This window comes from Biomphalaria glabrata, chromosome 9 (assembly GCF_947242115.1).
Source record: "Biomphalaria glabrata chromosome 9, xgBioGlab47.1, whole genome shotgun sequence".
Classification (NCBI taxonomy): Eukaryota; Metazoa; Mollusca; class Gastropoda; family Planorbidae; genus Biomphalaria; species Biomphalaria glabrata.
The window spans coordinates 32,981,550-33,007,314 of record NC_074719.1 but is presented as its reverse complement, the minus strand read 5'-3'; the positions used below and the strand labels follow the sequence as shown (position 1 = coordinate 33,007,314).

Sequence of the window (25,765 nt, the reverse complement as noted above, 5' to 3'; positions counted from 1 at the left end):
GGGGGGGTGGGGGTGGACTACAAGAGCCACACCTCTAATGTAACCAGATATATTTCTAGATGAACAACTCCCTTCCCCTTTTATTTGTTTAGCCCATCACATTGAGTTCATTGATTGACAGGTGACCCCAAGTCAGATACGATGGACGTAGGTTTAATGTCAGCGTATTGACACTCTCTAGTGGTCACACCTTTCGAGGGAACTGAGTTTATGTACTTAGTAGTTAATCTTTATTAGGGGGGGGGGGGCTGGACTACAAGAGCCACACCTCTAATGTAACCAGGTATATTTCTAGATGAACAATTCCCTTCCCCTTTTATTTGTTTAGCCCATCACATTGAGTTCATTGATTTACAGGTGACCCCAAGTCAGATACGATGGACGTAAGCACTCTCTAGAGGTCACACGAGGGAACTAGGTTTGTTATTGGGGGGGGGGGGTGGACTAGACTTTACATTATAAATTCATATTACATACGTAGCAGCGATGTCTGGCACATTTTAAAAGCTTGTCTTGACCTTTGAGTGGTCTTGTAAACACGTAATATTCCTTAACTACGTCACGCTGATAATCTATCTAGATGTGCGAGTATATCTCCAGAGGTAGAGATGAGCACCCCCACCTCCTTTTGTTTGTTTAGTCCATAACATTGAGTTCACGGATAGGCAGCTGACCACATTAAGCCAGATGTCAACGTGTTGACACTTTCTAGAGGTCACATCTTATGAGGGAACTGAGTTTGTTTACTTGGAGTAGAATTTTTATTAGGGGCGGGACTACAAGCCAAATCTCTATAAGGTTAATCTGGTATGAGTTTGTTTATTATGAGATAGGTTGTCAATCAAGGGTCTGGTCCACAAACCAAATTGTTAAGACATATTGACACTGTCTAGAGGTCACTAGATGATGACACTAAGTTTGTTTACTTGGAGAGAAATGTCAATTAGGGCACTGAACTACAGGACACATCCCTACAAGTATTTTGTTACACAAGCCACGGGTATAAAAGTGGCTTGCAAGGGCATTTAGTAAATTAAATAGTAATAATAATGGCTCATAAAAAGTCATTACTTATATGGTGTTACTTTAATGTCAAAACAATGGCAGTTTACAATGCTTGTAAAATAGTACTGTCACGTGGTAAACCAGGCAAACCTAAAGACTTCTCAACCACCACTATGATTAGTCATCTACGCTCGAAACACCCAGACTTATTCAACGAAATGACTGCATTGAAATCAGCATCAAGTAATATCACTGCCTGTGCCAGTACGTCTACGAGCTCCAGTGATTCGTCAAGCCTCACACACAAGCAGCAACCAGGGATTAAAGAGGTCTTAGACAAAGCTAAATTGTGGGATATTAATAGTGATAATGCTAAACGCATTCACTTGGCCATAGCAAAGATGATTGCAACTGACATGGAACCTTACCAAGTAGTTGAGAAGCCTGGATTTATTGGACTTTTACAAGTACTGGAGAAAAGATACACTGTGCCTAGTCGCAAATATTTTACAGAACGTGTTATTCCAGATATCTACGACAATATTTCCTCAAAGCTTCGTGAAATGCTATCTGATGCTAAAAGCATCGCTTTCTCAACGGACACTTGGACAGCTGATAATACCACCGAATCATATTTTGGTTTAACTGCCCATTGGTTGAATGAGTCATTTGACCGAAGCAGCTATGTTTTGCATTGTACAAAATTTAATGGCCAGCATACGGCTGCAAATTTGCTGTAGTTAAGATATTTACTAAGCCATTATCTGTATTAGATACAAACCAGAAGCTGTTTGTGGCCTTTAAAACACGAGCCTAATGACAAGTTGATGGTGTCAAATACATGAACACAAACATCTACCCACTATACAACTTAGATTGTACTTAAGAAAGATTTACGCTATAAAACCAAGAGTGAACTTTACCTTTGAAAGATTTACATTAGTTACATATATGTTTATATATTCTGCATTAGTTATCCCACATTCTACTTTACAATACATACGCACACACCATCTCATGTTACAAAGATTAGTTTATGATAAGCATATCTGTAAAAAAAATGCTGTTCATTTTAATTTATCAATCAGTGATAGAGTTTAAAGTAAGAAAGTAAATAACAAAATAATATGAATATAGGTATGTTATATAGAAGATTTGCAAAAACTTCAGTAAAACGAGCTGTTTGAGTCATGTAGGTATCCGGCTCCGGCCGAATATCTAATTGTACTATCTGGTTATATCCGGCTCCGGCCGGATATCAAAAAGTACTATCCGGTGCACCCCTACTACCTACACATTCAAAGTAGGGAATGTTGAATGCAGTATATAAGGATATCTCTGAGCCTAACTACATTATGACCATTTGAAATGTTGAATGCAGTATATAAGGATATCTCTGAGCCTAACTACATTATGACTATTTGAAATGTTGAATGCAGTATATAAGGATATCTCTGAGCCTAACTACATTATGACTATTTGAAATGTTGAATGCAGTATATAAGGATATCTCTGAGCCTAACTACATTATGACCATTTGAAATGTTGAATGCAGTATATAAGGATATCTCTGAGCCTAACTACATTATGACTATTTGAAATGTTGAATGCAGTATATAAGGATATCTCTGAGCCTAACTACATTATGACTATTTGAAATTTGTTGGGAAAAGCAAAAGTTAATGATTGCTGTGCTGATCTTTATTGAGTTTGTTTATATTTCAGCTGTATGTGAACAAGGGAGGTTTATTTAGCACAACTCCTCTGAAACCAAAAGATAAGCTTAATATTGATTTGAGAGGAGGCAGCAATATGAGAGTTGGTTTGGTGGCTGTGGACAAAGCAGTGTTGTTACTGAATGATAAGCAGACCCTGACCAGGAAGTTGGTAGGTCACTTATTATAAAATAGAATAGTTTTTGATAAGTTACAATTAATATATATTACATTTTATCTATACACAAGATTGCAGGAAATAAGAAGCTCATAACATGGGATCTATCAAAACTGATAATATTGGTTCTGGTGACCTGACAAATTAGCGGAGACAAAATAGCGTGCAACACATATATTTTGTAGCAAACACATCAATATCGTAAAATATTAATATGCTAACATATTACAATTAGCAAAAATGTATAATTTCAATATATGTAATACATGTCAGATTTACACAAATGATTTTCACAAAGTCAAATTGTATGCAATGCCACGGAAAAACTTCATCAGTGGCCAGTTTTCATGTTTTCAATATATAGCTGCAATACGCCTGTTAAGTTGGAAGTATTTTGTCTTGCTTGCAGCTATATTTTGTTCTACTGCATTTTACCTCAGAATCTTGTTCTCATTGTATCCCTGTTCTCTAAGGAAGTGAGTGATCAACTTGTAGACATCGGGGTGATGATGGTCAATAGACAACTGAAATGCAATATGCAATCCTGCCACTGAATTGTTTGTTTGTGGTTTGTTGTGTACTCAACCTCTAACCTCTAATGTGTTGACAAGCACCCATACAGTTTTATCATCACGATATGTAGCTACAAGATTTTCATCTTGTACTTTATGCAAGAAAATTTGTTAGATGGAATACATAACTGACATGTCTAATTGTTGTGAATACTGCGCTTACTTTTTCTTGACTTCTCAAAATCTAACATCACACTTTGTGGAGCAAAGTTGGTTTTAGTTCCAACAGTTTCCTGAAGAGTCAAACATACTCTGCTTCCTGTTAAGATGTCAGTAGTGCATATAACAGAGGTACAGCACAGTGATGAACTAGGGTACTCAGAAAACCTGCAAGAATAACGCATGAGTAACCTTAAATATACCATCAAAGAATCTGTGGATGAAGAAGGTAGAAGCTTCAACAAAAAATCCTGCCCAGGAACTTCAATAACTAGCATGGCTGCCTGATCATGTGGTAAGTGTGTTGGACTTCCATTTGGACTTCTTGATGGTCCTGGGTTCAAACCCTTCCCGCCACATGAGGTTTGGACTAGGAAGTAAATTATCTTCAACTCAGAAGGGACATTCGAAACATGTCAAACATTTTACAAACTAAATTGCGGTATTTAATTTACATATTTAATATACATATTCTAAATATGCCCACATTATTTTCTCTTGCACTTTTTTTGGCTAATTTGTTGGGTAACCATTGGTTCCTCTGTGTGAGCTCTTAATTGAGACTTTTTTTTTATGTTTATGTATGCCACTTATATTTTTCAAGTTAAGTCATTTCTTTGTGACCTTTATAATGAATTTTGATATTTTTTTAAATTTTAATGTACAGCTTTTCAATGAACTGGAGAAACATGACCAGGGAACACATAAAAATAATGGAACCTTTGAGGAAATATTAAAAGTGAGTAGATTCTTTTACACAGTTTGACTTTTGGTTTTCTGTTTAATGACACAATTATATGTTAGTATATTATTTATTTGTATGCAATGATTTCAAGTTGTTTTAAATTAAAACAATACCAACTATTTCAAGCATTGGCATAAACTACAAGTAATAGGTTGAAAAAATAAAAGGGATAAGTTTGAAGAAAAAAAAAAAGTGCCTATACAAAGGATGAGGACTAAATTGTGGCAATGGGTATCCCTATAGAAATGTTACATCGAAGAAACAATGAAAATGGCTACTAGAATTCACTTTAGGAGAGGACAAATGCATTATATTGTTCCATTAAAGAAGTTTTTAAAAAAAAGTTTCAGTAAAACAATCAGTGTAGGAAATATTAAATATAAGTTTGTAAAACTAGAAATATATATAGCAGATTATACATTCAATTAGTTTGAGCATTCTTTTCACACTGAATGGGAAACTCATGTAAGGATTTTAAGATCTAGTGACTTTTCTCTTCCCTCGAGTGTGATACAGGTCTATGATGAAATAAAGCACAGAAATCACAGACTAATAACTTGAATACTTTAAAGGTTGAATTCATTTCCTAAAATAAACAATCACTCAGCCACAACCATGTCTCTTTGCCACCAATGTGTTGATTAGTCATTGTATGATGTTGACTTGCATTAATTTTCTTATAGACGACATGCTTAAAGTAAAACTTGGCATTCTTTCTTAGAAGTTCTTATTATTGTCTGCTATTTTTCCTAGAGTAATGGTCTTCAGTACATATTTCTAGACACAGTTCAGGTAGAATCAGATGATCCACCACCTATAGGTACGGTTAAAGAAGATGGGTTTGATGAAACAGATAGCTTCATTGCAAGTAAGTGTGAAATTAAAAGATTCACTGATACTCAATCAAAAACATTTATTCAGTTCATCTCATCGAACAAAAAAGTTCAACTTTGGAATTAGTGAATTGTTCTATTTTTAAGTTGTGATTGATAAATTGTTCTGATATTATTCATTCTTTCTGTATTTGATTGATCTTTAATGTTATTTTTTTTTCTGCTAAATTTTCCTGTAAATCTCCAAACTGTGATACATAGAGAAAAGGATGTGTGAATTGCAGTTCAATTTTTTTTACATGGACTTTGTTTTATTAAAAAACTACATTCTATTTTATCATTCTTATTGTCTCAGTAACATGGACTTTTATTTTTTGTAGTTGTACATAATCTCTGACCAGATAACTTGATTTAAGTTTTTTTTTGTTATATTTTTGAGTTTTTTTGAGTGCTACAAGATTTTTGAAAGGTTTATATAGATGCTTGAACCATCAAAACTTATGTTTTCTTTTTATTGTTTAAAGTAACTTATGATGTAGAATGTCTTTTTCTTTTCATTGTTTAAAGTAACTTATGATGTAGAATGTCTTTATCTTTTCATTGTTTAAAGTAACTTATGATGTTGAATGTCTTTATCTGTTCAGTGTTTAAAGTAACTTATGGTGTTGAATGTCTTTATCTGTTCAGTGTTTAATGTAACTTATGTATGATGTAGAAAGTCTGAAATAAATGATTCTGTTTTATCCTCACAGTGCAGCAAGCTCTACCACCACAAACAGTGCGGAGTTATTTCCCCGAGTCCTGGATGTTTGAAGAACATGTTTTGCCCAAGTAATTTGTTTATATGATGAACTATTAACATATCACACATTTTATTTTTTTTAATTCATATAGATATAATTCCAAATATTACAACAAATGATTTTGATCTTGATTTGATTACAGACTTAAGATAGAAATTAGCAAAGCAAATATATGGTAACAAACCTTATATGCATGGTTACAGTCATAATATTAAAAATGTCTAATTACTTATAAATCTATTACCTTTTATTTTTGTAGAATATTTTACATGTTTCGGATGTTCCTTCAGAATTTACTTCCTAGTCCAAACCTCCCGCAGGATGACGGGGGATGGCAGTGGGCAGAGTTTGAACCCTGGACCATCGAGACAACCAAATGACAGTCCAGCATTTATACCACATGACCACACAGCCATACCATAGAAATAAAATGTAGAAAAACAGATCTGACTTAAAAAAATATTGACATCAATATTGAAAATGTTGACATCCATTTCTTTCCTAACCCTTTAAATCATTGTTTACTTTTTCCTACTGGCAGAAGTGGATTCTTACGCTTAAGTTGGCCACTTCCTGATTCCATCACTACCTGGTCAGTGCTAGTTGTTGGAGTCTCTGCCAACCGAGGTGTCTGTGTATCAGAGCCTGTGGATCAAATTGCCATGAAGATGTTCTTTGCTGATGTTCATGTGCCTTACAAAGCTACCAGGTTGGAGGAGGTGAAGGTCAAGATAGCTATCTACAACTTTTATAACTACACGCTGGCTGTAAGTATGCACTTTACTTCTTTAGATGTTGGCAGGAACATAGACATTTATAATGCAGTCACAAATGATGCCCAGGGGATTCTATGAAAGTTTATTTTTGTCACCAAGTTATTTTGGATGGTCGTTGGATTTGACATTGGGTTCTCATTTTAAAATATATATATTGTAGGCATTATCTGGATGAATATTTGCACATTCATATCTCTCTCTCATCAATGAGGAAATAACACTTGATGTAGCAGACACAAACAATATGTTTAATATATATAATAACACAACATAGGAAATATGATACACAATCCAAGAATAATCAATAATAATCCTTTATAGAAATACTTGACAAATACAGTAATAACATTAACTGTTACAAATCTCAACTGCTTTATAATAACTCTATAGTGACTGCTTACAATAACTGGTTTCTATTAACTCTTACTTATACTGACTGTTCCATAATGACTGCTATCAAGTTACTACTATTACTGACTGCTATCAAGTTACTACTATTACTGACTGCTATCAAGTTACTACTATTACTGACTTCTATCAAGTAACTGCAAAGCTTAAGGTTAAAAGTGTTCACCTTACTACATGAGGTGTGAATTACATTCATATTAAAATTGGGTATCTACTGTATGACATGAAATTAAAATATTAGGACTTGAAAAGTACTGTATAAAATAGCAATATCAATTAGTTCAAACAGTTTTACGAAATTACAAAAAATGTCTACTTGAGTAGAGAACAGACTAAGACATCTATATTCTACTGATCTTCCAGTGCAATGGGATACCTAAAGTGATCTGATTTTTGTGTGTGTCATGGTCGATGTCTATCAAAAAGAACATTGGGATAAGATACATCCTTGTCTCACACATGTCTTGATGTTGAGGAGCTCTGTTATATTATTGTCTAACACAACAGCTTGATCTGCTGCAGAGATTTCACAGAATCTGGACAAATTGTTGCGGGATGCAATATTCTCTTGCTATATTCCAGAGTGATAGACATTTGCCACTATCAAATACTTTTTTTTTTCCAATCCACAAAACAGATCATTAGCTTTTTTTTTTTTGTATTCTAGGCTTTGCTCGAGGATGGTAGAAAATCTTATCAGTTTTGATTTCAATCATTTTAAATTTTTAATCATTGTAATAACTATTTGTAAAATGCCTTCAGCAATGAATTTTTAATTTGACAATCATTTTCCAGTGTTACAATCAATTCATTAACTCACAGAAATAGGATTCAACAAAAAGAAAAAAACAACTAATGATTGTTGTTTTTATGGGGGGAGGGGGTATTGGTGTGTGGATAGAATGTTTCAAAGGGGGGGGGGGGGAATTGATTGGGGCGGGGTGACACCCTGAGCTTTCCACACCAGGTGACACTGACCCTAGTGTCGCCACTGGCCTCAACAACTCTACTTCTTATGCACTGTCCTCCTACCTGTTCTTTAATCTAATTATTGGAGTGAAAATACTGAGCATGAATTTAACATACACATAGAATTTTGCATACATTAAACTCACAGGTTCAGGGAACTGTCACCAGCGAACCTGGCCTCTGCATATCCAGTAACTCCAGCCAAACTTTCAATTCAGGAACATCATTGAAAACCTTGACATTTTCCATGAACATTGCTGCTTTTCAGACAGCCAGTGAGATTATCAAGGTGAGTTCTTTTTTCTAAACCTACTACAAATATCTATCTACCAGATTGAAGTCATTTACTATACCTTGAATGTAAGAAAAAACAAATAGTTCAATGTTTTTTAATTTGTTTGGTCATTCAATTGCAAATTGTTGCAAAGTAAACAATTCTTGGTTCAATGATAGAAAGAATTTAACAGCAGCAAAACATAGTAAAAGTCTTTTGGGTAGCAATAGATAAAAGCAAGATAATGTCTTTCATGTAGCAACAGATAGAAAGTCTTAAGAAGTAACAGTTAAAAACACATTTTTTAAAAATCCAATTTTTGGGATCTATTAGTTTGTGACATAAGCATAGAAAGAAACAAGGTTACAAAGACAGTTTGTGTGGAAACACAAACTGAAAATTGGCCCCTGAAGTGGTCCACCCAGGCAGGTAAAAAGGCAGGTTTCAATATTATCAGAATGAAATTCTATCAAAGATGAATGACAAAAAAAATGGAGAAAAAAAGGTTAACAGATCTCGTGTGGTGCCCCAGCGGTCCAGCAGACCAAAGGATAGGTGAAAGTGAATGTGAAGTTAGATGTGAACCTGGCCTAACTGATGTCTTATAATGAATATCTAATTGATCTAATTGTTTTGTAAAGGGACAATCTCTTATTCCTCAAGAATAAACAATTCTGTGAGGTTCATGTATCCTACATTGGTTAACCTCGTGATAATATGAAAAACTACTTATTAATAGTTGTTTTAAATTATGTCTGTTTTATATGCATACTAAATAGATTTTTTCTATTTAAAAAAATAATAAACATTTTTTTGTGTGTAGATATGTACTTAGTATAACAGAACTTACATAAATTAACAATACAAAGAAAAGAAAATATTTTTTTTAGAAAAAATCGACAACTGTTTGCATAAATGTGTTAAAAATATGGTAAATAATAGTCTCCCCTAATAAAGAGCCTCAAGTGTTTGTTACTATTAATAGTGAATAGTTGTAAAAGTGTTGTATTTTTATGAAAAAACTGCTTGCATAAGTGATTTAAAAAATTAGATTTTTCGCTTTTAGAAAAGAAAAAAGTAGCTGTTGCATCAGAATTTTGAATGGTCTAAGACATTGTGATGTCAGATTTTCACTATCTTTTCTAGTTTACGAGATCTAAATGGGACAGATGGACAGACAGGCCACACAAAACTAAATAGCGTCTTTTCCCTTTTCTGGGGCTGCTAAAAAACAGAAAAAAAATCAATAATTGAACATTTCATTTAAAGCTGAGTTCTATAAGCAAAAAGTAATAATAGGTTAAAGTTTAAAACATTTTTGTTCAATTTCATACATTAAGATTTGTTAACAAAATAATTATGCCATTAAAAAAAATTAAATAAAACAAAGTATTTTTGAAGCAAATATTCCAGGAGTGTATTACTGATGCAGCAATTTCTTCACTGATTTTTATTTTAAATGGGGTAATTTTCAGATAGACCCATTTTAAATGACATTATCCACCACTTTCATGAGATACTCAATATTGATTTACAAAGATGTTTACCAATGACATCTCAAATTATCAGAATTTGGGGCTGAATAGACTAACAGACTCTTGTTTGAATCCTGATAGAGACTAGAAGGCAACAAGGAAATCATCTCCTTGATCCCTTATTGTTCTTCTATGTTCCTTCTATCCCATAGGAACACACAAGAAAGTGGACCTGACAATACTGAACTATAGTTTCATGGAGAATAATAAAGCAACAGATCAAAGCAAATGTCAGAGTTCTAAGCAGCAATGGATCAAAGCAGATGTCAGAGTTCTAAGCAACAATTGATCATAGCAGATGTCAGAGTTCTAAGCAACAATAGATCAAAGTAAATGTCAGAATTCTAAGCAGCAAGTGATCAAAGCAGATGTCAGAGTTCTAAGCAACAATTGATCAAAGCAGATGTCAGAGTTCAAAGCAGCAACTTTAGAATTCAATATTGATGAATAGACTGTTATATAAATGATTATCATTAACAAACAAATGATCTTTTTTTAATAATGTATCTGTATGTTAACATGTTCGTTACGAATAATGTCAAGGACACATGTTAATTTCTTGATATTGCTATTGTGAACTCCTCCTGACATAGATGATAGGCTTTATGGACAGAAAAATTTTCACTCTTTGTCCACAGGTTATTCCCCTTAAAGTTGGGGAGCTAGGTTTGTTAGTCCATGTTAAGTCTCAGAAGGATGAAGATATTGTTAAGAAGACCCTTCATGTTGTGGTAAGTCTAATATCTTTTAACATTACCTCTATTCAGGTCACACATTCCAAATGGGCAAAACCTGGGTGTGTGGTCATAGTTCTTAGATTTCCTAGAAATTAGACAGTTGATGTATATATTTGGGAAAAGAATTACAAGCTCATTGGCCAAACTGGGACACTCTATTCTGATCATTATAATTGTTTAAAGTATAAAAAAAAATTAATTTTAATTTGGTTAGAGGACTAGAGAATATTTACCTCAAAGAGAAGTCCAAAGTCCACTGCTATTTTTAATTTATTTACATAATATACAAAATTGCATTAGTTCAGGAACAAGTTCAGATTATTTGCATACAATTGCATAATTTATAGAACAATAAAAACAACACAAGATACAGCCATTTTGCAAAGAGAATTAGATAAATTAAAAAAATGGGTTTCAAATTGGAGCCTGTCCAGAAAAATGTCAGTTATTAACCTTCTTAAGACTACGCAGCCGATATATCGGCCTAAGGCTATTTGGCGAAAAAGCCCTCAATAATGAAGGTGTTTGTTTCCATGGTACTGGGGGGGGGGGGTGAGAAAAGTAGTAAAATAATGTGATAGAAGTGTCTGAAGGGTCTCAATGTGTCTTGTTTCTCTAAAGACATGTATTAGGGCTTATTCAAGCCTAAAACTTCTTCAAAAACTCTTACCGTCTTTATAATTCTGTTCTGTTTTGAAAAAACTTTTTTTGGAATTGTATGTTAAATGTTAATATTTCAGATAAATTCCATAAGATTAAATTAGTTCATTCATTTCTCTTCAATAATATATATAGTTTTGTGTATGTAAAGTAATTAGTTTATTTGTCAGGAATTTTTTTGTAAGAGAAGTGTTAAGGCTGGAAATAGTGCTCCGTCTTTTTGGCACAAGACATGCTAAAATGCTCCGTCTTAAGAGGGTTAAGAGTAACAAAAAACTAAAACAAATAAATACCACTTATCTTATTCATGGCAAACCAGTAACAGACTAAAAATGCAAAATACCTATATATAAATAATAAATGAAAAACTATCATGGAATTCCCATTTTGATGAAACTACTTTAAAAATCAAACAAAGCATTAGGATTTATTAAAAGAAAGTATCAAACGGGTAAAACAAGGTTGTGTCCTAGCACCTACACTGTTCAGTATTATGTTCTCTGCTATGCTGACATGCATTCACAAATAGAGAAAAAAACAGGAAAATTATATCATACAGATTTGATGGTGGCCTATTCAACATGAGGCGGCTAAAAGCAAAATAAAAAATAAAATCATCAGTAATCAGGGACTTGCTATTTGCTGACGACTTTGCCCTAAATGCCTACTCTTACTCTGAAAATGATCTGCAGAGTATCGTCAGTTACTTCTCAAGAGCATGCTCAGATTTTGGACTTACCATTAGCACAAAAAAGACAAAAGTCTTATATTTGCCTGCTCCAGGGAAAGCCTACTCAGATCCAAGCATCAAGATAAATGGGCATGATATAAATGAAGTGGACGGATTCATATATCTTGGCAGCACACTCTCCAGAAACAGAAAGATTGATAATGAAATTGACCTGCGTATCGCCAAGGCCAGTGCATCCTATGGCAGACTGTCTAAAAATGTCTGGAACAGACAAGGTATCATGACAAATACAAAGCTAGGGATCTATCGAGCTGTCATCCTTCCTACGTTGCTCTATGCTTCATAAACATGGACAGCGTACAGAAAAAATGTAAAGAAACTGAACCACTTCCACATGACATGTCTAAGAAAAATACAGAATGCCAAATGGCAGGACAAAATACCAGATACGGAAGTCCTTCGAAGAGCGTGTGTGCAAAGCATCCACATAATCCTGATCCAGTCCCAGCTGTGATGGGCAGGACACGTCTGCAGAATGGAAAACTGCCACATCCCTAAATGACTCCTGTATGGCCAATTTAGGTAAGGAAAGCACTCGCAAGGTGTTCAAAGAAAATGCTTCTGAGACACCCTTAAAGCTTCTCTGAAGGCGTTCAGCATTAACCCAGCCACCAGGGAGACAGAAGCACATGACAGAGCATCATGGCATCGCGCTGTGAAAACTGGCGCACAAATTGCTGAGGAAAAGAGAACAGTTCTGGCAGAAGAAAAGCGCCAGAGAAGAAAAGCAAGGCCAATGACACTAGCTCCAGCTGGAATAACCTGCCCAGTGTGCAGCTGAACATTCCAGGCTCACAAAGGTCTCACCAGCCACAAAACCCCAGTGCAAAGCCCTCAGCCCCCTCGATGACAAAAGTGGTCATCGTCTAACCACGATGGACAAACTATAGAAATTAATCAGGCTAGTTCTATTCATTAGAATATTATAAAGTCTTGTTGATTTATACATTGGATTAACTTGGATTTTTCTCTGGGCGAGAGGGATGAGGCAAGGAAAAAATAATCCCTCTATACGTTGTTTAAAGGAGGTATTGTTTTAAAATAAAAGTATTTTTAATCAATAAAAATAAATACTTTAACATTGTCATACAATGGTTATGCCTGTAGAAGAGGTATTGTTTTAAAATAAAAGTATTTTTTAATCAATAAAAATAAATACTTTAACATTGTCATACATTGTCGTAGAAGAGGTATTGTTTTAAAATAAAAGTATTTTTTAATCAATAAAAATAAATACTTTAACATTGTCATACAATGGTTATGCCCATAGAAGAAAGTCAAAAGAATTATCTTAAGGGGTTCAGACTTTAGTGAAAATCATACCAGATAAAATTTGAAGTCAAAAAATGTTAAAATTATAATAAATTATTTCTTCTTTGTACATAAAACATTCTAGAATAATGTAATATATGTATATATATGACACTGAATTATATCATAGAACAAAGTCTTGAGTACCAACAACGGCTAACGATCAGTTTCATGGACTTCAAAAAAGCGTTTGATAGTGTCCACCTAGAATCACTATGGAAAATAGTTAGACAATACGGTATCCCAGAAAAATTCGTCCAGATCCTTCAACACCTTTACAGTCAGTCTAGTTGCTGCATTAAAACAGAAGAGGGAACAACAGAGTTTTTTACAATCGAGACAGGTGTGAGACAGGGGTGCATCTTATCTCCCTTCCTTTTCCTCCTAGCCATCGACTACATAATGAGGAGAGCAATGAACCAGACTGCCTTTGGTATTCCATGGCATGAACAACTCCGATTGATGGACTTGGACTTTGCTGATGATGTTGCACTACTCGGGGCTACAAATAAATGCATTCAAGAAATGACGGAGAGCCTAGACAGAGAGGCACCCAAAATTGGCCTCCGCATAAACTTGGATAAGACTAAAATTATGCGAGTGGGATATAAGGCAAAGGGTGTCCCCGTCAGACTTGGCAAGTCAAAGCTTGAAGAGCTGGACAAGTTCACGTACCTTGGCAGCATCATAACAAATGATGGAGATGCTTACCATGATGTAGCGTGCCGAATAGGAAAGGCAGGGAGCATTTTCCAAAGGCTGCAGCCTATTTGGACTAGCCAAGCCATTGGACTCGAGACAAAAATACACCTTCTCAACACAATCGTCATTCCAACTGCTACATATGCATGTGAGACGTGGAAGTCATCTGTCAAAATTGAGAAAAGACTAAATGTGGCTCAACAGAGATGGCTAAGACGGATTTTGGGAGTCAGTTACACAGACCAGATCTCAAACAAGGAAATCCTATGCCAAACTGGGAGTCGAACACTAAGTGAGGTTGTGACTGAGCGTCGCATGAGGTTTGCGGGACATGTTTTACGTCAAAATGAATTACGCACACCAAGAGTTGGGATAACATGGAAGCCAAAACGAGGAAAGCGCAAACAGGGACGTCCTCGTATTACTTGGCGACACACCTTCATGGAGGACCTCAGAACAGTGGACACCAGGTGGGAGGAGGCTTCAGACATTGCCAGTGACAGATCTTTATGGAGACAGCTTGCCGCCCAATGCGCCAAACGGCGCGGGAGGACCTAAGTCTAAGTCTAAGTAAGAATTATAGCTTGTAGATAAAATTATTTTTTTATGATATAAGTTTATACAACCAAGTTTTGTTTTAATGTAGAGTGTGTGCTTTTAAAGTTATTCTAATATTCTATTCTGATTTTTTTTTGGCTCACATAAGTAACCTTGAATTTTGGACCCTAACCTGAAATTTTATATGCCTTGAGTGTGGCCACCCTTATTTGGCTAAATTAGCTTAAAGCAAATGAAGAGTTGACTTCAACTGATTTCTTAAAATGGTGATCATTGGAAGTATGAAGGGGTATACCATTGGGCAGGTTATGGTTGCATCTTTTGTAGAAAACCTAGAAGGTCTGCTGCTATTTTAGTCACACAATGACTTTGTTAATTGTTGGTCACCTTTAAGGATTTGCCATCACTTGTTGACAGTCATGCAGAAACTCTTATTTTACTTTCATAACTGACCCTAGTCTGAGCATGTTTTGTAAAGACTTGTGAAAATTGTTTTGTATTTACTAGCTAGACTGACATGATTGAACACAATTTGAAAGTCTCTATATTAATTAATTAGATTTATTTAATAACTTAGTTTATCTGAATTTAAAATAACTATTAGTCAGATTATTTCTACCTTGATTAAAGTATGAATCTAGAGAAAATAAATCAGATTGTTTCAAACATTATAGTGACATTAAAAATTGTTTCTTTGTTATTTATGTTTAGTCTGAAGGACTCAGAGTATTTAAAACTATTACCTTTGTACTGGATCCTGAAGCCAAACATGCAACATTTCAAGGTCGCACTCATTTCTCAACTATCAGAAGTAAGTCTTTGATCACTTCTGCTGTATTTGAACATAGAGTCAGACAATGCCCATTTTCAAACAAGATAATAAATGCAGTTTGTGTTACACTAATACTCATAGGTTATCTATGCAGGTCAGTGATACTCACATGTAATTCACATGAACAGGTGAAAATAATTTGGATCCCATAATAATATTGAAAAACTTAAGCCACATTCTTAACTTATTTATAAAAATGTGCATACCTAATTTATTTTGTTGTGCATTCAGAAGACCATTACAAACCTTTATCCTAGTTCAAGCATGATGGATATTTTCAACATAATTTAAACGTGATGAAGACTTAACATTTCTGACTTGTTCTACGTGTATACTATAGAATACATATTAAAAAATTTTTCTTAATGTATTTACAAACAAATTTGCATATTGCATTTCTTAAACCTTTTAGAGGACCACACATAACCTTTGAACTTTTTAAAAGCAAGAGAAAACTTCATAAAAATTGTACTGTAACAGACATCATTAGTTTTCTTTAAAAAAAAATGTGCAAAAAGTATTTTCTTTGTTTTTAATAATGGTGTCATGTGTATGTGTACCTACAACATGCATACAATCTGATTCTTTTACACAGTTCACGCATGAGTGCAACTGTTTAAGGCTTATTAGATAGGTCAGCTTTCTTCCTCTTTCTAAGGCCATCTTGGTCCTTTTTCTCTCTGCGTGTGTCATGCCATCACACACAGTCTGTCTCTACGCAGTTCAATCTTGGACAATATCTTCCAACATTCCTTCATTGAGGTCTGTAGTCCTGAGATCCCACTTGCAGACCTCTCCGTAGGTTAGTCTTGGGCATCCCATGAGTATGCTCCCTTTGGCAAGCTCAGCACATAGCAACTGTGTAACAGACAATTATAGCTATAACATTAACTTGAAAGTTGGTTTTAAGGTTTTCTTTAAGATGTCTCACATTAATTTACATTAGAAGAATTTTTTTTTTCTTACTTTGACAAAACACAAAAATTTGTTATTCAAGATCAACACTTTCACAACCATTCTTTGTTTGTTTGTATACTTTCTGTAAGCATTGCATCTTTACTTCAGATCACATTGATAAAATCAAGAAGCAGCAGTTTACAACTATAGATTTGGCATTGCCTAAAGATGTCATCAAAGGAACAGAATTCTGTGGCATTTCAGCTTTTGGTACAAATCATCATATTTTTGTGTGTGTATGTGTAGGCCAGTGCTGTGTTAAGATAGTTGTTAGTTACATTCAATCAACTATTTATAGATATAGAAATAATTATTTTTTTTAATTCTTTAGTTTATTTTAACTATGAAATTTTTTTTTAAAGAATACTTTTCTGTCTACAACAGGTGATTTAATGGGTGATATCATCACACATGGTATAGTCCGCTCCAAAAGTTTTGTTGACCAACCTTTAGTCAATGCAGAAGAAGTCATTGGTGATCTTGGGCCAGCTGTCTTTGCTCTGCAGTATGTCAATGACACTAAGTTGCTGACTGATGAGTTGAAAAACAAAGGGCAACGTTTCTTGTTACAGGGTAAATATGTTAACATTACCTCTTGGTGGCATGTTTGACTTGCTAAACTATAGCAACAATTCTTTTTAATTTCTATTTAACTTGTACACTTGACTAATAAAATGCAATCATAAAAATCTGGATTCAAGAGTTATCCAGTTTGTGAGCATTATATCTTGAAAAAATCCTGCTTTAGGAAAATTTAGATTTGAAATGTACAAATTAGTCTACAATGCTTCTTTCATGCTTGCTTGTTACTTGTGGTGTTACTATTGTTTTAAAAGACAAATAAAGTTACTCATGTTATGGGTAGCAGTCTAGCACTGAAAATATAATGTTGTTTATTTAAAAAAAAATTACACTTCTTTATTCTATTAAAGAAACTTAAGCAGAACAAAAAAACAAAGGACTTTAATTTAATTCTGTAATGTTGTAGTTATGCTATCTCATGATTTGTGTTTGTGTATTTTTCTTTGCTTTAATATTTGATTACTTAGGAATCAGTACTGTGAAGAAACAATCCTTTTAAGTATAAACTGCCTTTTATTTTGCAGCATTCAAACATAACATATTTACAAGGCTAACATTATCTACAGATAACCAACTCCACTCTCTTCTTGTTTACACACTCATCACTTCCTGCAAGTCCCCTAACTCTCCAATACCCAACACTTGACCGTGTGTCACGGTTGACCACACACAGTAACCGTGTCACAACAAGTATGAATGATTGATTAACATAATAACTATTTTATTTTCTTCATATTTACACAATATTTTTCTCCAGGAATAACTCGTCTGTTGAACTACAGAAAGGAAAATGCTTTTAGTTTACATACAGACTCTAGTCCAGCTACCTGGTGAGTTAGCTACTTACTTCTACTCACAGAGTTTGGTTCAACTACCAAGTATGTTAGCTATTTTTTAGTCCTATTTGTTATCTGGAGAAAGTGCTCCTGTCAGTAATTAGCTACAGAGATTCGCAGCTTGGAGTGTTGTTGCTCTCTCAAATCAATACACTATTCTAAAACCTAAGTATTTAAGTTTTTTTTTTCTAGATGGATGTTTGACGAACACGACTAACTACCAAAACCAGCTTTTTTTTTACCTTGCTAGTTTCTCATATGATCTCATATAATTGATCTCATACAATTGATCTCATATAATTGATCTCATACAATTGATCTCATACAATTGATCTCATATAATTGATCTCATATGATTGATCTCATACGATTGATCTCATACGATTGATCTCCTACAATTGAACTCATACAATTGATCTCATACGATTGATCTCATATGATTGATCTCATATGATTGATCTCATATGATTGATCTCATATGATTGATCTCATACGATTGATCTCATACGATTGATCTCATACGATTGATCTCCTACAATTGAACTCATACAATTGATCTCATACGATTGATCTCATATGATTGATCTCATATGATTGATCTCATACGATTGATCTCATACGATTGATCTCATATGATTGATCTCATACAATTGATCTCATACAATTGATCTCATATGATTGATCTCATACGATTGATCTCATACAATTGAACTCATACGATTGATCTCATACAATTGATCTCATACAATTGAACTCATACAATTGATCTCATACAATTGATCTCATACAATTGATCTCATACGATTGATCTCATATAATTGATCTCATATGATTGATCTCATATGATTGATCTCATACGATTGATCTCTTATGATTGATCTCATATAATTGATCTCATACGATTGATCTCATATGATTGATCTCATACGATTGATCTCATACAATTGAACTCATACGATTGATCTCATACGATTGATCTCATACAATTGAACTCATACAATTGATCTCATACAATTGATCTCATACAATTGATCTCATACGATTGATCTCACACAATTGATCTCATACAATTGATCTCATACGATTGATCTCAAACAATTGATCTCATACAATTGATCTCATACAATTGATCTCATACAATTGATCTCATACAATTGATCTCATACACTTGAACTCATACAATCGATCTCATACAATTGATCTCATATAATTGATCTCATACAATTGATCTCATACAATTGATCTCATACGATTGATCTCATACAATTGATCTCATACAATTGATCTCATACGATTGATCTCATACGATTGATCTCATACGATTGATCTCATACAATTGATCTCATATGATTGATCTCATACGATTGATCTTATACGATTGATCTCATACAATTGATCTCATACAATCGATCTCATACAATTGAACTTATACAATTGAACTCATACAATTGAACTCATACAATTGATCTCATACAATTGATCTCATACAATTGCTCTCATATAATTGATCTCATACAATTGATCTCATACAATTGATCTCATACAATTGATCTCATACGATTGATCTCATATGATTGATCTCATACAATTGATCTCATACGATTGATCTCATACGATTGATCTCATACAATTGATCTCATACAATTGAACTCATACGATTGATCTCATACAATTGATCTCATACAATTGAACTCATATAATTGATCTCATACAATTGATCTCATATAATCTGTGAATCTTGTACATGATCTCATACAATTGAACTCATACGATTGATCTCATACAATTGATCTCATACAATTGAACTCATATAATTGATCTCATACAATTGATCTCATATAATCTGTGAATCTTGTACATGATCTCATACTCAATTCTATCTGTTTAATTTGTTTTAAAGACTTTCATTTTGCAAAGTTCTTGTTTTTACTTATTTTCAACTAAAACTAAAGCAGGAAAAAGACTCTAAAGGGATTGGGAATACTTAGTACATCTGTGCGGAATTTCACAGCACAGCCAGCTGTTTATAAAGATTCTCTCTTAAGTTAATGGTGTCCTGGGATTCAATATCTCAGTATGGCATTCTGCTATAAATCAGTTGTTTTATTTCTCTACAGATAAAATTCATGTTGTAAAATATCTCATTTCACAGTTGATGAGTACTTGTTCTTTAATGATCTTACCAAATCCTTTCTTTTACATGAATTTGACTGACTTTCTGATGGGATATAATTATAACATTATCTTATCTTATCTTATATAATACAGACGTTACTTCAAAAAAGAAGATGATTACGTCCTACGCGTCATGCATTTAGTCATGCATATTAACCAATGACTTAAATTCTGCCAAGTCACTGGTTTTCCTGGCTAGCTCAGGCAACCCATTCCATGCTCTAATAGCACTAGGGAAGAAGAAGTATTTGTACAAATTTGTCCTAGCATATGGGACGAGGAATGTGCCTTTATCTTTGTGTCTTTCAGAGTATTTTATTAAATTTTGTTTTTGTATTTGAAGATTATGGTTCAGTGTTTTATGTATTATTGCTACTTTACTTTTGAGCCTTCTGTCCTGAAGGCTTTCTAAATTTAGTGATTTTACTAAAGGTGTTACTCTAGTCAAATGTGAATATTCGTTTGTTATGAATCGCACTGCTCTATTTTGTGTCTGTTCTAGTTTCTTAATGTTTTCTTGAGTTGAGGGGTCCCAAACAGAGGATGCATATTCTATTATTGGCCTAACCAAGGTTAAATAACATTTTAGTTTTATGTTCTTATTTGATTTATAGAAATTTCTTTTAATAAATCCTAATGCTTTGTTTGATTTTTTTGTAGTTTCATCAATATGTGGATTCCATGACAGTTTTTCATTTATTATAACACCTATGTATTTTGCGTTTTTAGTCTGTGTTACTGGTTTGCCATGAATAAGATAAGTGGAATTAATTTGTTTTAGTTTTTTTGTTACTCTTAACAACTGACATTTTTCTGGGTGGAAAGACATGCTCCAATTTGATTCCCATTTCTGTAATTCATCTAATTCTCTTTGTAAAATATCTGTGTCTTGTGTTGTTTTTATTGTTCTATATTATTGCTTTATGAGGTTAGTTTCTTAAACTATTATGTACTGTATTAGGCTGACTGCCTCTGTCGTGAAGATACTCTGCCATATTGAAAAAGCAAACCTGACCTTCATTGACAAGGAGAATCTGATAGACAATGCTATTAACTGGATCATGAGGCAGCGCAGGGAAGATGGCTCTTTGAAGGAAGCAGACCCAAGACTTAGCCAGGTTTTGATTTTCCCACTTTAAGTATTTCATGTGTCAGACACACTGACAATTTAAAGTTTTAAAAAAATTAACATAGATTTTTTTTTTAAACAGACAAAGAGGAGTTTTGACAGAGTGAAATACTTGGCTATTGAATTACATTTTTAGATATTGGAATGTGATTGCAGAGCACATTTGTCTTTTTACTAGCCAATAGTGTAACATAAAATATAGTTTAACTGTTGAACATAAAAAAGATAAACTTGATATTACCCAAAAAACAAATTCCCATTAACAACAGGACATATGACATTACCTAATTCATGGATGTAAGTCTTGACTAGAACATTTCTTTAAAATTTAAAAACATAATATGTATGTTTTTAGTTACTGTACAAGAAGATATTTGCATAACCCTGAAACATGGTGGACTATTAAAACACTTTATGGATTATTTATGAAACCGTAAACCATAACCTCTTTGAATGCCCCTTCCTAATCCACCTTAGGCAGACCCTACTTCCACTACAGCCCAACATAACCAAAATCCTGTATGGCAGTGCTGAACAACTGAAGAAAACAGCACACTATTTTTCCTTGGCACAGTCTGCAAAAGAGCTCACAGCTCAGCAGCAATAAAGCTGGTTAGAAGAAGAAGAAGTGGTCAACAGATAGCAAGAGTGATATACACAGTGCTTGCTGTGGTCAACTGCATTTACTTGCTCAACAGACTGGACTCAACAGCACTCTAGATGCTATACAATTGAGGCCCCTCACATGCAGTTATCTTATCTTATATGTTACAGACGTTACTTCAAAAAAGAAGATGATTACGTCCTACCCGTCATGCATTTAGTCATGTATATTAACCAATGACCTAAACTCCGCCAGTTAACTGTACATGGACTTCCTCAAATGTCTACTTTGGTCATTTTTCTTTTGTATTGATAGCAATGACATTGATATAAAATGTATTTAAACTTTAAATTATTACCTCTAGTGCCAGACATTGTTGAAATGCTGTATTAATGCACTAAATTGTTTCCTCGGAAAATGTTAGAGGCTATACCAAAAACTTATTTCTTTTTATTTTTCATTTCCTGCAGGAATCACTGCAGTACAAAATCATGTTGGCAGCTGATGTGATGATCTCATTGCTAGAATGTAATAAGGATGAAGAGGTAAATAATCAATTGAAGAGTAATGTCTGTCATTCTATTGCTATTTCTTTGATATCAGTTTATATAGGTTATTATCTGTCTTGTTATTAATGAAGAATTGTTTTAAAGACTTTGATTACAGTTTATATAGTTTATTATTTGTCTGAAGAATTAGTTTATAATTTTTAACCAGGAGAACTATTGTTAATAGGGCCTAAAATAAAACATATTGATTAATCACTTAGTTAACATAACTTTTTATGGGAGAAATTCTTTGAGAGTTAGGGGTTAATGGTTGTTAGATAAAAAACACTATCTCAATAAAAATGTGATGATGATTCTGGGACGTAGCTCAAATATTTATTGCATTATTAAGATTGTGGAACTTAGCTCAAATATTTATTGCATTATTAATATTCTGGAACTTAGCTCAAATATTTATTGCATTATTAAGATTGTGGAACTTAGCTCAAATATTTATTGCATTATTAATATTCTGGAACTTAGCTCAAATATTTATTGCATTATTAATATTCTGGGACTTAGCTCAAATATTTATTGCATTATTAATATTCTGGGACTTAGCTCAAATATTTATTGCATTATTAATATTCTGGGACTTAACTCAAATATTTATTGTATTATTAAAAGTACAGTTTAAAAAAATGGCTACATAAAATGTTGAGAATTATTTTCTACAAACTGTTAGTACATATTTAATTAGCATAATAATCTACTTTCTGTTGTATATAAACTTTTAGGCCTACATAATTTCTTATTTATTTTCAAAGAGACATATAAACAAAAACATAATTAATTTTAAAAAATAATCAATTGAATACATTTTCTGACCATTGCATGTGTAGAAAATTCAGGAAATTTTCTATCAAATACAAAGAGGCTCTTAGCACATTTTGTGAAATTCATTTTTCATTGTTACTTTTATTTTATTTCAAAGCAAGAGGCTGCTGAATTGATTATGGGTCTGGTAACATTTATTGAAAACAACATTGACAACATTAACAACTCCTTAGCACTTGCCAAGGCTGCCTATGCTATGAAACTTTTTGAAATAGACTCTGAGAGTACTGCACAAATCATCACCAAGTTAAAGGAGTTTATGAAGAGAGACAAACTCAGTAAGTGATTTGACTTTGTCAAGTTTTTAAAACTGGAATATCTTTTCTGGGAGTTGACCTTCCAATTAAGGTACTGGTTGGCTCTACTCATCTAATAATTTAGTTAGTTGATCAAATTCATGCTTTAAAAAAATTGTGTATCTTTATTGTTAAAAAGAGATATGTTTAAAAAGAAAATCTAACTCAAAGAGAAAACAATATTTAGAGTTACAGTTAACTCAATAGGTTAGATTCTTTTAATTAAATTGTAAGTTATTGAATCACCCTCATTACATTTTAAATGATTAAAGATTAAACTATTGACACTCTTTGAGTTCATAACCTTGTGCAGACTGAGGTAGACACACGTCTAGAAAACATCATTAAAAAAGCATAAAAAATTACACTCACAACATTACCAGATTTAAAGAAACTTTTTTGAACAAACGTGCCTAAGAAAAATCGAAAACATCTTGGAAGACAACGGCCACCCTCTCCATCAGAACTACGCCAGGTCTTCGCGAAGTGGGCGACTGCTGTCAATCAAAACAAGAACAGAGCGGTACAAAAACTCGTTCGTACCTCACTAGGTCAGACTATATCACCGCCACTCATTGATCAGGGAACATGAAATGCACCAAGATACCTGTGTGTAGTCACTGAATGAACTCTTTATGTTGTCTGTTGTATTTATGTGTATTTTTCTGTTGTGTTGTCTTTATATGAGAAACAAGTCCTTGTAATCACAACAAATTTCCGTTAGGATCATTAAAGCAGTCTTAGTCTTAGTCTTAGAGACTATACATCTAATAAAGTATGGCTGCCTGGTCTAGTAGTATGTGTTTTGGACTGCCATCATGATGGTCCCAAATTCAAACCTTGCCAGCTGCCATCCCCTGTTGTCCTGAAGGAGTTTTGAGCTAGGACGAAATAATCTTTATTTCAGAAGTAACGTCCTAACTCAAATATCTTATATCTTATATGATACAGACGTTACTTCAAAAAAGATGATGATTACGTCCTCCGCGTCATGCATTTAGTCATGCATATTAACCAATGACCTAAATTCTGCCAACTCACTGGTTTTCCTGGCTAGCTCAAATGATTATGAGCTCATCCAGTTGTAATAAATTTCTGTCTCATAAAACTTGTTTTCTCACGGCTGGAGCTCAAGTTTTTTCTCTCTTCTCATAGACTTTTTTTTTTCTCTACTTGATCCTCCCTCTCCCCCTTTCCCCTATATTTTTGTCTTTAGTTCTGTCTGTCATGAAGTACAAAGTAATAATAAAAAGTGCATGGGTAGGGTTGGGGTTAGGGCAGTATAAAAGAAGTCATAGTTCCTTGACTGGTTAAATACTGACACTTTGACCAACCTTCAGTATGTGACATGGTCATGGATAAAAGTACATGAAAAAGAAAAGACTAGATTTGAACAGCAATAAAAAGAAAGGCAAGAATGAAAACAGTATTCTTCCTCCCACAGGTCGTCTTTATTGGTCAGATTCTGTTATAGATAATCCACCTAGGCAACCTATATGGTACCATCAAGGGGCCACAGCTGCTGCAATTGAAGCTACATCTTATGCTCTCCTGGTGTTCCTGGACCATAGTATGATCAAAGAAGAAGCCATTGCAGACTGGCTGGTGGCACAGAGAAACCCAAGTGGAGCATTCATTGGTGCTATGGTAATTTTGTTTTGACTATATTTTGAAAAATAAAAGTACAAGATTGTTATTTTAAAGCCCCTTTCAAGATTTAAGCAGATGAAATAATGGCATTGGTAGATGGGGTCTACTTCAGGTATGACTGCTTCTCAGCTTTTTTTTTTGTGTAATCTACATTCTTTGCTGATGGCTGACCTCATTGTCTCATAGCTTGAAACTAACACACTGAAGCTCACACACACACTGCTTTACATCATTGACCTAGCATTTCCAAGCCATTAATGATGTCAATCTCACTTTCCTTGAGGGAGCTCTTAAGGGTGTCTTTACAATGCTTGTTTTGACCACCCCCTGAGAGGTGATTTATAAGTAGACTGAACACATGTCCTGTCCATCCTAATTAGGACTTTTTTTCTGTGGCGTGGATATTGCACATCTGTGACAGCTGTAATATTTTAATGTCTGAAATGTGGTCAAACCAATTCACCTGAAGACTTTTTCTTAGCATAGGTGAAAGGAGTTAAGCTTTTTGATCTGATGGGAGTATAAGGTCAGGACTTTGAAGTACCGGGTATATAATAGTGAAGGGAGGACTACAGCATTGTAGATTTTTAGTTTTATAGATATGCTGAGTCCTCTTTGTGACCATACT

General features: G+C 33.9%; 1 protein-coding gene across 5 annotated transcripts in view; it reads left to right on the top strand.

The window, feature by feature from the left end:
• LOC106053324 (complement C3-like) overlaps positions 1-25,765 on the top strand; it is an 86,816-nt gene that overhangs the window by 39,005 nt on the left and 22,046 nt on the right. For all 5 annotated transcript variants that reach the window (XM_056039902.1, XM_056039905.1, XM_056039906.1 and 2 more), the window contains 15 exons: positions 2,731-2,892; positions 4,297-4,368; positions 5,128-5,242; positions 5,960-6,038; positions 6,552-6,777; positions 8,312-8,452; positions 10,611-10,703; positions 15,403-15,502; positions 16,589-16,690; positions 16,865-17,053; positions 17,820-17,892; positions 21,035-21,191; positions 22,277-22,351; positions 23,289-23,469; positions 24,932-25,134. In XM_056039902.1, the coding sequence (XP_055895877.1) occupies positions 2,731-2,892; positions 4,297-4,368; positions 5,128-5,242; positions 5,960-6,038; positions 6,552-6,777; positions 8,312-8,452; positions 10,611-10,703; positions 15,403-15,502; positions 16,589-16,690; positions 16,865-17,053; positions 17,820-17,892; positions 21,035-21,191; positions 22,277-22,351; positions 23,289-23,469; positions 24,932-25,134 (1,968 nt within the window). The remainder of the gene's footprint in view (positions 1-2,730; positions 2,893-4,296; positions 4,369-5,127; positions 5,243-5,959; positions 6,039-6,551; positions 6,778-8,311; positions 8,453-10,610; positions 10,704-15,402; positions 15,503-16,588; positions 16,691-16,864; positions 17,054-17,819; positions 17,893-21,034; positions 21,192-22,276; positions 22,352-23,288; positions 23,470-24,931; positions 25,135-25,765) is intronic.